Consider the following 13,745-nt stretch of genomic DNA (forward strand, 5'->3'; position numbering starts at 1 on the left):
CCGGGCGCATGCTCACTCGCGCTCGTGACGCGCGCGCCGGGGCCGGGCGGCCGGAGGCAGGGCCGAGAGGGGCGGCGGGCGGGGGGCAGGGGCGGGAGGGGAGGAGCCGGGGCGCCGAGCGGCGCCGAGCGGGGAGAGGAGGAGCCGAGCGGCGCCGAGCGGAGCAGAGGAGCGGCGGGCGCCGGAGCGGAGCACACGGTCCGCGCCTCCTCGCTCCCGGCCCGCAGCCCCCCGCTGACACCCCGGGCCCCGAGCCGCCACCCCAGGCCGGGCCGGGCATGAGCGCGGAGGGGCCGCGGCCGCCTCCCGCTCCGCCCGGCGCGCCCAGGCCGTGACCGGGTCGGGGGCGCGCGGCCGCACTCGGGCCCGGGCCCATGGGCGCGCCGAGCCGGGCGCGGGGGCGCTGAGCGCGGCGGGCGCGGCCGGAGGAGCCATGGACTGCAGCCTGGTGCGGACGCTGGTGCACAGATACGTGAGTGCCGCCCGCCGCGGGGGTGCGGGGAGTGTGGGGGGTGTGGGCTCTGGGGACCCCGCCGCGGCCGGAGGGTGGGACGGGCCCTGGAGACCCCGCGGGGTTCGGGGGGTGCGAGCCTCGGGGATCCCGCGGGGGTGCGGGGGTGGGTGGGACGGGCCCTGGGTACCCCGCTGCGGCCGGGCGCGGCTTGCCGAGGGTGCACCTCGGGCTTGCGACGGCCCGGCCCGGGCGTGCACCTGCTCCGCCCCGCCGCCGCGCGCTCCCTGGAGTCCGGAGGGGACGGGGGGTGCCCCGGGGAGGTTTGCGCGCGGCCCGGGGCTGGGAAGGGACTCCCGTTCGGCTTTGCCTGTCGCGCCCGCACGGGGACTCAGAGATGGGAGAGTCACACTCCAGAGAGGCAGGGACTTTGGTTCGTGTTTGTAACACCACCGGGGGAATCCAGAAGTGAAGTTTGGCATCTTATCCCCCTCCCCCCCGAAAGTAACCAATCAGATCGGCGCCCGGGTGTTGTGGGCTTCCTCTGGAGTCCACCCTCGCTGGTGACCGGGTGTTGGGGTCAGGGGAGGCTCGGAGGGGAGAGCAGGTTCTGTTTTACATCAGAGCGAGGGGACACCGCGCGCGGCTGTAGTCCCTGGCACCGGTATGAAGGGGGTGTGTGTGCACAAGAGAAGGAAAACTGTCCGGAGGGTGGTGTTTCCTGCCACTGTCTCCACAAAAGGCTCCTTGTTCCCCAGTGGCTGACGTCCGCGCTGGGGCACAGGTCTGAGGAGTCGCTCTCCCTGAGGATTGAGGGCATCGTTATGGGCACTTCGCTATAGGAATTACCTCGGGCAGACTTTTCATCTTTATGAGCTGCCTTTGAGTAGGACACTCTGGCAGAGATCAGTTGTCTCTTTTCAGCTCCGGGATCACCAGGTCACTAACCCCGAGTTGATCACTAACCGGGAGGCTCCAGAGTCCAGGGAACTCCCGGCCACCTTCCTCAGGCACTTGTTCCCTGGGGCAGGTCTCAGGGCCTTACGGTTGAGCGGTTGAGCGGTTGAGCGGGTTGAGTGAGAGTCACCCAGACTCTGGGAAGGGCAGGGCCAGACTTGGGATCTGGAGCTCATATGATTTCCCCCAAACTCCCTGTTCTGATGTGAGTGGTAAATATCTGATGTGAGTGGTAAATTTGTTTCTCCACTGGGGTAAGTTCTGGAAACCTCAGTCACAGCGACTGCAGGTGACAAGGTTTGTCAGAGAAATGCGTCGCCGGGCAAGGATGTTCTGTGTTACTCCTGTGTCCAGGAGGTGCGGTCCCATTCACAAGGCCTTTTCCGGCTTTTGTTGGCTCAAAGGGAAAAGGAGAAAAGGGTGGAACTAGTATTTGCCTAAAAAGTGCTTACAGCTTTTCAGTTAATTTTCATTCCCTTCCAACTCTTCACACTTTGTGATCAAAGTAACAAAAAGGAGGGTTTCGCTGTGTGGGGAACTGGCCGCCCGCAGGAGAGTTGCTGGGGGTGTGGGTGTCTCTCCTCTGACCCTGAGGCTGGAGGCCCCCAAGGGTGGATCTGATCTCTCAGTTCCTGACCCTTCTCCTGGGAATGGGGTGGACACATGTCCAGCGTTTGCTCTGTCCTTTCCTCCAGGCCCTCAGCTGTTTCAGCTGGTATCAACTTCTATACATTTTCATGTAGTTTGCATATTAAAATTCCCTTTTGCTGTGTTCTTAGGCTTAGGAAATGACATCTTCCCTCAAACCTGAGTGGCATCTTCCTTAGTGAACTTTCCCAGCCTGTGCTGGGACGGTTGTGTTATCTGGTGACTGTGTTATCTGGTGACGTCCCTGGAACGCAAGTTAGGGGCTACTGTTATTTGTGTTTCTCAATTCCACGTCTTTTTTTTTTTTTTTCTTCCAGTCTGATCATTTGACTATTTCACCGCATTCGCGTATAAGACTATTCATTTCTATGATATTAAAGTCATTTTGATGCTATTAAACTAGTTTGAGTTTTTCCAGAAACACGATCTGTTTTCTTGGGTATCTTTAATATGTAGGACCAAATTATATTTCCTTTTGCTAGAGGAAGAGGAGCCTGGGATTGAACGCTTACGTCTCTGTGGTTTCCTTATGTGACTTATTTTATAAGAATGAACAAAAGCCTGTATATGCCCTGTTCTCTTCCAGTGTCCGCATGGTCAGAGTTTCTAGGACAGAGAAAACTTTTAAGCCCCTTCTGAGGTGTGAGGGTTGCCAAAAGGTAACCTCTTGGAAAATGTTGCTACCGATACTTTATTCTGGCAAATTCCAGGGGGAGAGAGAGAACAGGCAACTGACTGGGAGAAGTCTGTCCTGGGTCAGGCCACGGACACTCCAGAGCACGAACGACTGGTTGTGTGGATGGATGTAAGTTGTGCACAGATTATTTGTGTTTACAAATAGCACGGTGTTTATGTACCGTGATGTGTGTGTCATGAGGTAGTTTGGCCTACTTAAAAAAAAAATTTTTTTTTTAATTTAAAAAGTGGATGGAAAGCTACTGTCATTTCCTCTTTTAGACACGCGAGCTGGGAAGCCCGGGTTCAGGTCAGGGTTTCAGTTCTGGGGCAACCAGCGTAGCCTGGTGGGTCACTGCAGCTTCCGTGGGCACCTGCTTGAATGTGAACCTGACTGGCCCGCTGCGTGAGCGCTGTAACCTAGGGGAGAGGTTCTCTCATCTGAGAACCGTCCTGGCTCCCGTTCAGGGGGCTGTCGTCAGGACTGTGTGTGTGAGGTAATACAGGGCAGGAGCTGAGAGCGGTGCCTGGCTCTCAGGAAACGCTCAGGACGTTTATCACCACCGGCTGTTAACACAGTTGGGTCCCGGCAGGCCAGGTTGGCACGGAGGGAGGGAGAAGCCCTCTGTTGGTTGACGCCAGTCAGCGCCATCAGTGGGGCCCAGGCTGCACGGGAGGTCACTGGTGCCCCAAGATACCGCAGGCCATGTGCAGAGTCCACGGTCCACATTTGGCCATGAAGTTGGTTCATGGGGGAGCATCCCAGGCCAGGATGCGCTCACGGCCATGACACCACGTCCCTTGCCTTCCATGCTGCACATTTAGAAGACCCAACTTTAATGCTCTGGAGGTCAGGAGCCTAATTTTGTTACGTCTGTGTGATGTGTCTGCCACCCTCAGCCAGGGCATTCGCGAGTTCTTTTCTGCCACCTGCCACAGTCTCTACTTGTGTCTTACACTGTTTGCTCTCTAGGATATTTCGAACATTTTAAGAGACTAAACTTCTGAAAAAGGTGAAGGTTTTCCTTGCTGGCAGTAGATCATGTTTCTGGAACAATCTGTTACACCAGGACTTTTTAAGGAAAAAGTAAATATTTTTGGTCCCTGGGAGAACTTTAAGCATGACCGTGTTCAAGTGCATTAAACCATCTAAAGGTCCAACTGTTTTATGTGCGCGCATGTGTCTACTTTTGTTCCTTTTTATCAGCAAGCCGTCTGTGACACACGGTCAGCGTTCACCTGAGAGGCGGCCTGTCCTAAAATGGCATTCTTTTGACTTGGTGACTCCAGTCTCTGTTAAACACTTAAAATGCCGGGGGATTTGGGAGTTGCCTCTCCTGATCCAGCGTTGGATGGCCCTGTGGGGTCTGCAGGTATTTGACAGAGGTGAACCCCCCCTCGGCCACGGCCACGGTCACTGCGCCTGTCCCCTGTGGACCAGGGCTGCCCGGCCTCGGCCTCACCTGCTGAGATGTTCACACAAGCTTGCCCAGCCCTGATCCTGACCTCAGCGGTGCTGCTTCTCAGCCGCACATTTTAAAGTAATCTGCCTGGTCTGTAACTTAACCTTTATGTTCTAGCTTTCAGTTAAAGTTTCTGCATTTTCTCTCAAACCCTGTTTAACTTCTGCGTGTTGAGAGCAAGTGATCCTGAGAGGCTTTTATTCCGTGCCACAGGGTCAGTTTCATAACACTGGGGAAGAGGAGCGTGTATGATGGGTTTTGCTACAGTCCGTTAAGTTTCTAGGGATGAGGACGCTGTCTCCGTTTACAGTTGGTTAGAACTGTATCGAAACCACTGATAAACAGACTTCACCGCTTAACTGCACAGGAAGTCCTGTGTTTACAAACCTAAACGCAAATTGTTCCCTGTGCTTGGACCAGATGTTCCAGCAGAAACGGTTGATGAGACATGGTTGGATCCCTAAGTCCCAGACTTATAAATGTTTTTCTAACCCAGTTAAATGGAGGCAGAAATGCTATTTATTTGCAGAGAAAATCAATGGAAGGCGATTTTTACAGGGCTAGCAGCTCAGGACTAAACAAGGACTGTTTTTGCTTTCACTGGGATGCTGGTACCTGAGAGAAACAGAATAGTAGATCACGGAGGCCACAGCTCGTACCCCGCCTCTGCCTTGTGAGCCGTGGGCACGCCGGCCAACTTCCCCAGTTTCTCTCTTGAGACGGAGGTGATGAGGGTGCCTCCCTGCACGGAGCTTTCATGGGCCCTGCTGGGAATAGATTCCCCCCCCTCCACACCCCTGCCAGTGCTCGCAGACCTCCAGACCCTCCCCTTTACATGGAGCATGGAGACTTTGCCCTGGGCTTCGTGGAGGGAAGGCAGTCACCAGACAGGACACCCCCTCTCCCAGGCAGCCCACCAGCCCTGCCCTGTCTGCTCTCGCCTCCTTCTGGTGTGGGGCCCCACGTCTCTCTCTTTCTCCTGGATCATCTGTGTCCCTCGGTCGTCTCTGTGGCAGTGGCCAACCCTTCAGATTGCCCCTTCTTTGCGGACTTTCCCGACCCCACACGCCCCTCCCGTTCTCAACCTCTTCCTGAGGTTCAGCAGAAGCTGAACTTCTGCTATTGTGCTGCTGTCTCCTGCTGTCCCCCTGCAGTCCCCTCACACTCCAGAGGGCTCACCACCATCACCCTGGTGGCCTCAGGTCCACCTGTGAGGCCCTTGGTGTCCTTCAGGTCCCCCCAGCTCACACTGAGAGCATGCTGACTTCTCTCTGAGCCTTGCATATCCAAGCTCTGTCCCTGGGGCACTTACCTTCAGATAGGGGGAGGCAGACAGAGCAAAACACAGGCATAAATGTTGGGGTGGACCTGGGGGAGTGAGCTGTGTGCCAGGCAGACAGGCTGCACTGCAGCCCCGTAGCAGCCCCTCGGCTTTCCTGCCTGCCCCGGACCCTGTGCTGGCACCTTCCCCCTCCATCCGTACCCCTGCCCGGCCCTTCTCGGGTCCCCCAGACTCCGTGCTGGTGCCCTCCCTCCTCCATCTGCACCCTTGCCCAGCCGGCCCTTCTCGGGCCCCCGGACCCTGTGCTGGCACCCTCCCCCCTCCATCTGCACCCCTGCCCAGCCCTTCTTGGGTCCCCCGGGCCCCATGCTGGCGCCCTCCCGCCTCCATCCGTACCCCTGCCCGGCCCTTCTCGGGTTCCCAGGACCCCGTGCTGGCACCCTCCCCCCTCCATCCGCACCCCTGCCCAGCCCTTCTCAGGTTCCCAGGACCCCGTGCTGGCGCCTTCCCCCCTCCATCCGCACCCCTGCCCGGCCCTTCTCAGGTCCCCCAGGCTCTGTGCTGGCGCCCTCCCTCCTTCATCCACACCCCTGCCCGGTCCTTCTTGGGCCCCCAGACTCCGTGCTAGCGCCCTCCCCCCTCCACCTGCACTCTTGCCTGGCCCTTCTCGGGCCCCCAGACCCTGTGCTGGCACCCTCCCCCCTCCATCCGCACCCCTGCCCGGCCCTTCTCGGGTCCCCAGGACCCCATGCTTGTGCCCTCCCTTCTTCATCTGCACCCCTGCCTGGGAGGAGCCCCCAAATAGCTTCTCCATGTCCGTGGGTCCCACATCTCTTTCTTTCCGCATCCCAGCTGCCCTGCCATGCTCCTGAACAGTTCCTGGTGCAGGGTCATTCCTGCGGAAACACCTGCCAAACAAGTGATTTCCACCTCCCCCCTTTCAGTATTGCTGATACGTACATGGGTGGGCGCTTCTGAAGGAAACTCACGGGTGCTTCCAAGGATCAGGAGTGATTCATGATTCATGAGAGTTTTTTTTTTTTTTAATTTTTTTTAATGTTTTATTTATTTTTGAGACAGAGAGAGACAGAGCATGAACGGGGGAGGGGCAGAGAGAGAGGGAGACACAGAATCGGAAGCAGGCTCCAGGCTCTGAGCCACCAGCCCAGAGCCCGACGCGGGGCTCGAACTCACGGACCGCGAGATTGTGACCTGGCTGAAGTCAGACGCCTAACCGACTGCACCACCCAGGCGCCCCCATGAGAGTCTCTTAAAACATGTTTAATGTGACTTCAAACTTTTGGATTTTCTCTTGGTACATTTCACAGTGGTCACTAAGCTGTGGGGGCGGCAGGCAGCTGGCCCACCCCCTCACCCGGTGAGCACTACACTGGCGAGGGTTGGGTCCTCAGGGCCACAGCCCAGGGTCCCCGCGCCCCACTGGGTGGCCTGCCTGGCTTGGTGGCTTCCATGAGACACATTTCCCCGGTCTCGGTTTAGCGCTTCCTGTGGATCGTGGCGAGTCCTCGGGTAACTGGGTCCCTGGGACCGGCGTTCTGGCTGGACCACGGGCCCTCTCCTGGAGGCATGTGGAGCCCTCCCTGGCAGGACCCGACCCCTGACACAGGGCACAGAACTTCTGGCACAAATGCTTTTCATTTTCTGGGCAAGTAACTGGGTTTCCCAAAATTTGTTAGATTCTCAAAGGAGCACCTGCCTTGGTCAGGGTTGGAGCCCTTGTCCGAGGACACAGGTGGGAAGCTGGTGGCCCACCCGGGGCGGTGGGGGTGCCTATCTGCACCTGCAGGAGCCGCAGGGGCCCGAGAGCCAGGCTGAGTGTCTGCAGGGGATTTCTGTCCTTTCCCCAGCCTCTCCTTTGTCGGGCTGAGGCCAGACCCGAACAGGAGCTCTGTGGGCAGCCGCACCTGTACTTGCCTCTGCAAACAGCTCTTGAAATGTGTCCCCAGCCACTCTAGGTGGGGGAGATACTCATTTTGTGTGAATATGAACTGGGTTCTTGTCAGAAGCGGTGGGTAAATTTTTCCTGCTCAGACAGTTGGTGAAACAGTTGGTGAAAATAAGATCATTTCCTTGGTTTAGAAAATAAGATGGGAATTTCAAGAGAAGGTTTGTTACCTACGAGGAAGACTTTGGCCAAAGACCAGCAAATTATGCATTCCACACAGGTGGTGTCTCTGCCCCCAGTCTGCTCATCCCCTCGCTCCCATGCCCCAGAATGGAATAAGGAGGGGGGCTGCTGAGAGAGAGGGAGGGAGAGAGACACAGGGACAGAGACAGAGAGAGAGCAACAGAGAACAAAGGGACGGCCCCCTGTCTGAAGGAGCCTGGGATGTCTTGCATAGGAAACAGGGAGCCCTCGCAGCGTCTCCGTGACGGGCACCCCGTCTGTTCCGCACAAGAAGTGATCTTGGCCACTGCGGTCTGCGTCCCGTGAGGGGTGGTCCTGTGCCGTCAGCGCGCCCTGCCGCGTCCTGGAATGACCTTGAGAAGCAGGCCAGTCCACTCACAGCTCACTGCAAGGGTCACTTCATTGAAACCCTGGACCTCTTTTGCCTTATTGGTGAGTTTGCCCCCAGGTGCCCCTGCCTGGACCCAGTTTCCCGCCTCCCAGATCAGTCTCGGGAGGACGGCGGGCGCTTTGCAGGAGGACATGGGGACAGAAGTTCATGAACCAGGGTGTACCCAACAATGAGAGTGGTCTTGGCACTCTGAGGTGTGCCATCTGGAGAAGCTGGTTTGTAACTATGATCTGCTTGGACCCCTGGTCCTTCTTCTCATTGTTACCCTGGGGCCTGCACTTTCGTGTCCAGGAAACACACATATATGACATTTTCTTGATGTGCGTGAGCATGTATCCATGCTCATGAGTTAGCGTATGCGTAGTTAGTCCCGGGATGGCAGGTGGTGGTTGGCATCTGACAGTCAGGCTCTGCTTAGTTTGGTTCAGAGGTGAGGAGCTCGGGGGCACAGGAAAACAGTCGTCTGCCCTCCTGGAGAAGACCCCCCATGTGTGCCTGATGCTGTCGTGCCGGGAGGATTCCGGACCCAGGGAACCAAGGGCCGGGGGTAGAATCTTGTGTAAAGCACGTGGCCAGCAATTCATTTTGCCCCGTGAGTAACTTTCCCACGTCGTTACGGCCCCGGAGAGACGGAGCAGCCTGGCAGGTCTCATCGCCGACGTAGACTGTGCAGGGTACCATGTTGGGCTCAGGTTGAAGGTACCTCTTCCTTCCTCCAGTGGTACCTGCTTGTGGAACCCGTCGTGTCTCAGGACCTGAGCCGTCTCCGGAGGATGGAGATCCGTGAGAGGCTGTAGATACGGCTCCGTGGTAAGGAGCCGTGCGTGCCCGAGAAGGTGCCGGAACATGCTTCCCCTTTGCCCCGAGAGTCCCGAATTCTTCATGTAGACGTGGGTGTGGCCCAGACCCATGAGGGGAGCCCGCACCCTTCCAGGCTGCTCCTCGCTGGCACACTCACCTGGGGGCTCGCTCCCCCTCCCATGTCAGCTTGAGTGTGCAAGGAGAGAGTAGGCTGCAAAATCAAAGTAAGTGGTGCAAAATTGACACACGCACCAGGCTCTTCTTGGAAGCCCTGCGGCCTGCAGCCCTGCAGCCCTGGAGCCTGGTGCTGTGTGTCGATTTTGCGCCATTTACTTTGATTTTGCAGCTCACCTCTTCTGCCCCCCCGTGTCTTTTCCCATGTCTTACTGGGTGAGGTTAGCAGCCGGCCAGTTTCTGGAATGGTCGTCCTGCTGACATAGATTATCAGGGAAACAGATGCTAAGAATGTGATACAGGAGGAATTGTTTTCATCCAGAGATGACACTCTGTTCACTGTGTTTTCTTTTTTTTCTTTACTTACTTTGAGAGAAGGAGAGAGCAAGTGCAAGCTGGGGCAGGGCAGAGAGAGGGAGACCGGATCCCAGGCAGGCTCCAGGTTATCACTGAAGACAGAGTGAGACAGGTATGTGTCTGTCTCAGCTCAGGCTGGGTAACAAAACGCCCCAGGCCAGGCAGCTTAGACCACAGACAGCCCAAGATCAAGGAGCTGGCACGTTCATTTCTGGTGAGAGCCCCTTCCTGGCCTGCAGAAGGCCGCCCTTGCACCGTGTCCTCACGCGGCCTTTGTGCGTGTGCTCAGAGAGAGAGAAAATGCTGGTGATCACCGTCTCCAGGTATGATCACACGGGGCTTCGGGCTTGAATATGTGAATTTGGGAGACGCCCCGTCCAGTCTGTAATGGTGGTGTATTGAGAAAGCGGGCACTGTTTAGGTTGTGAGTGTTCAAACAAATGGGAAAAGCAGAGAGAGGGGTTTGCAAAAGCACATTAAGTTTGCTTAGTGTTCTATCAAAAATATAGAAATAAATGTTCCACAGAATCTGGGAAGAGAAAAATAAGATCAATATTTAGCGGGAATGGGTCCTTTAAAACTGCGGATGTCGGTGATTGGGCCGCCATTCGGCAGAACAGCCCCAGTTTCCATCGCCCCATAGATCTGAGGTTGTAGAGTTGTTTATGTTTTTCTCCCTACTGCTCCTTTCCCCGGTGCAGGAGGCTGGCAGGAGAGTGGCCGCTGGTATAAAACAAGGCTGTGAGGTATTGTTTTGGTCTTTGTATGATAATCCAAATACACAGCATCTGGCTTGTTGATGGGACAGATGTCACCATATTCGGCACATAACTGGATTGGACGCGTCTGCTTGGGCTGCTGTGTCGTGGTCTGGTTGTTCTAGTAAATGCAATTGCATCTGGGGACTTCTTTTGGCCTCTGAACAGGATGACATTTCACCTTTGGGAGAATTGGAGAGTGAGCATTGGAAATTGAGCCCTACTCTCTGGTTAGGGTGATGGGAACACGCTGTCCCCCTGCGGCTGCCCGGAGCCTGGACCACCTGTAGCCGTGTGGGCTGGCAGGTGGCCGAGTTCCCGACCCCACCGCTGCCCCTTTCTGTGCTGGGTTTTTTACAGTCACAGCCTCGTTGTCCTTCATTAAATATTTGCTTACGTGGTTGTAGCGTCGAGCAGAAATGACCCTAAAGCATGATTCATCTTTGGATCAGGAGTGAGGGTGGCCTCCGATGCGTGTCGGAGGAGCTCTGGATATTTTCACTCACTTTGCTGATGGTGTGGGCGGAGTGGTCCCGGCCTGCAGGAGGAACCGTAAAAACATTTGCGACGCTGCTTGAAGCCACGGCCCCAGAGGACATCCTCCAGCTCGCGGCACTGTCTTTCCCAAAACCCCGTGTGCACATGAGATCCGGAAGCTCTCCAGTCTGTGTTTTGGGAAATGAGTCTGAGATTGGCGTGGCAGCCAGTCCCCCCTCCCCGAGTACCTGCTCCAGCCCCGGGTGGTGTGACTCCTGTTCTCCTCCCTGGACAGACCTGCCGGCCTGCCCGGGGAGGAGGTGGCCACCCCACGCGGCATTACATAATCTCCCTCCTTCAGAGAAAAGAGGATTTCCTCCAGCCTATTTTCAGCAAAGGATTAGGGGCAATGAAGTTCTACCATTAGGATGTCATCTAGATTTTCGTGTGATTTGTCAAGGAGCCCTCAGAAACTCCCCACCAAAACACAAGTTTGGAAATCGTGGAATCAATTGAAAATTGTTATGTGGAATAAAATTCTGGAATGGTCATTCATATGGAAGACATGGGATTTGAGGGTAAATCAGACTAGGTTTACAAAATGCCCGAGAGTGACAGATAAACCATACGCATATGGAAGGATTTGAGGCACCTTTTCTTTCTAGTGTGTGTGGTGCTGTTTTGATTCAGGTAAATGCGGACGAGCCACCAAAGGGTTGGGTGGCCGTGCGGCACGTGCCTTTTCCGCAGTAATGTCCAGCTTGGATGAAAACCCAGGATCCCTGTGCGTGTGACGAGAGCCTCATGGCCATCGTGTGGCTCTTGGTCCTTGCGCTGATGTCCCCTTGCTCCTTTGTGTTTCTCTGATGTAAAGTGGCAGTAAAATATGTGAGCTCCTGGCATTGAGAACACGTATGGGGCAAACCCATGAAGACTCTTGAGAAGCATGTGGCATACTCAGCACATCGGTCCATCAGGTACTTGGTGAGTGCCTGCTGTGTACGCCGGGGCTTCCGTGGGGGCTCAGCAGGCAGACTCGCGGGCTCGCCTGGAACTGCGCGCAGGTGGCAGCTGATGGAGAGGAAGCGCGGAGCTGGCTTGGCGCCAGGAAGGGCCGCGGAGCCACGTCAGGGCCACCGGGCCGGGACGCTGGTGCAGAAGGTGGGGGGTGAGCGCAGCACAGCCCATCCTCCAGGGGCCCGACTTGCACGTGGTGCTGCTCACATGCCGTTGCCTAAAACGGGTGTTGCTGGTGATGAAGAGTTAAGTTTGTTTTGAAACCATGTGGCCAAATGGGGAAAGTGTTACATAACACATAAAGTAGGGTGATCTTTAGGGATACAAAGAAGTATCCATTTGGGGCGCCTGGGTGGCGCAGTCGGTTAAGCGTCCGACTTCAGCCAGGTCACGATCTCGCGGTCCGGGAGTTCGAGCCCCGCATCAGGCTCTGGGCTGATGGCTCAGAGCCTGGAGCCTGTTTCCGATTCTGTGTTTCCCTCTCTCTCTGCCCCTCCCCCGTTCATGCTCTGTCTCTCTCTGTCCCAAAAATAAATAAACGTTGAGAAAAAAAAAAATTAAAAAAAAAAAGAAGTATCCATTTATTGGACAAACACGCTGGTTTATGGCAGTTGTTTTCATTGTAGTGAAACCTACGTAACCTAAGATTTACCTTTTTCCCCACTTTTAGGAACATGCGCGTTTCCCTATCGTGCGGACACCGCCGTCTCCAGAACCATTTTGTCATCCCGAATGGGAACTGATTCACAGCAGTTTTAGGTAGTTCGTTGTGTTTGACATCGTATGTCGTGCTGGTTTGGAAACACACATTTTTAACCAATGAGAAAGACCTCAACAGGGTCATGAAGAGAGGTTACTGACATTTGAGCACTAATTACATTTTAATGCAAAATGTACCCAAGTAGGAGGGTTTTTTTCTTTTAAGTAATTTGTGACGGTAACTTTTACTGAAACTTAAACACTTGAAGGTGAAGATTCGTCTGAGGTTTGTTTTGCTTAACTGTGCTTGTCTGCAAGCATCACCGTGGGGATGGTTCTGGAGAATAGCACCTGGTATTCGTCCTACAAAAGTGATCTTCCACAAGGCAGAATTTCTTTTTCTTTCTTTTTTAATATTTATTTATTTTTGAGAGAGAGCAGGGATGGGGCAGAGAGAAGGGGGGAGAGAGAGAATCCCAAGCAGGCTCCAAGCTGTCAGCACCAAGCCCTCTGTGAGACTCAAACCCACAAACCATGAGATCATGACCTGACCTGAAATGAAGAATCAGATGCTTAACAGACTGAGCCACCCAGGCTCCCTTCATGAGGCCGAATTATGTAAAAGTTATGTCTACACGGCAGTACATTCAGAGCAAACAGCTCATCATAATAAGTTTGTTTAATGATGTTTATGGAGTCACGTGGCTTTATCCTAAGTGCATTTGTAAGAAGTAGGAATTAAAGCATTTTATGGACATTATCTTCCAGAAGCTCCCTTCTGCTAATTGACTGGTTTGACTGCGTTATCCATTTTCAGTGGATCTGTAACATGTTCTTTTACTATCTTACAGATGATTAAGAAATGGATTAGTTAAATTCAAAATTACATGTGAGAGTGTCTTCTCTAAAATGGTCCATTCTGTGAGAAGTGATTGATTTCTACCAAAGGTGATGCGAGGTTTTTTTATCCTTAAATTGGAGTAATTCTTTGATTTCATAAATTGCTCCACTGCTTTTTAGACAACAGCCTGGCTCCAAGAGCTACAGGTCCCCGGGCACTAAGGTGCTTGATTTAGGAACAAGAAATTTAGCTGTAAAACTAAGCGATTATATTATAAATACTCTGTCTCATTAAAAACCATGGCTGTGCAGTGAGCTGGCCAGACGCCCTGTCTGGCAGGTAACCCTTGGAGTTGACAGAAAGCAAAAAGTAAAAATAGAGAATTAATGGCTTTTTCTTTGGATCCTCACATTTTAGTTCATTAAAAAATGGGTTGAGGGGTGCCTGGGTGGCTCAGTCAGTTGAGCGTCTGACTCTTGATTTCGGCTTTGGTCATGATCTCACGGTTTCTGAGTTCAATCCCCGCATTGGACTCTGTGCTGACAGTGTGGAGCCTGCTTGGGATTCTGTCTGTCTGTCTCTGTCTCTCTCTGCCCCCTCCCCCC

At 54.5% G+C, this 13,745-nt stretch overlaps 1 protein-coding gene across 2 annotated transcripts in view; it reads left to right on the forward strand.

The window, feature by feature from the left end:
• Positions 1-334: 334 nt before the first annotated feature.
• ATP11A (ATPase phospholipid transporting 11A) overlaps positions 335-13,745 on the forward strand; it is a 121,178-nt gene continuing 107,767 nt past the window's right edge. The window contains exon 1 of one of the 2 annotated variants that reach the window (XM_043583092.1): positions 335-472. In XM_043583092.1, the coding sequence (XP_043439027.1) occupies positions 434-472 (39 nt within the window). In that variant the 5' untranslated portion in view covers positions 335-433. The remainder of the gene's footprint in view (positions 473-13,745) is intronic. The other variant, XM_043583101.1, reaches the window with a different exon arrangement.

This window comes from Prionailurus bengalensis, chromosome A1 (genome assembly GCF_016509475.1).
Source record: "Prionailurus bengalensis isolate Pbe53 chromosome A1, Fcat_Pben_1.1_paternal_pri, whole genome shotgun sequence".
NCBI lineage: Eukaryota > Metazoa > Chordata > Mammalia > Carnivora > Felidae > Prionailurus > Prionailurus bengalensis.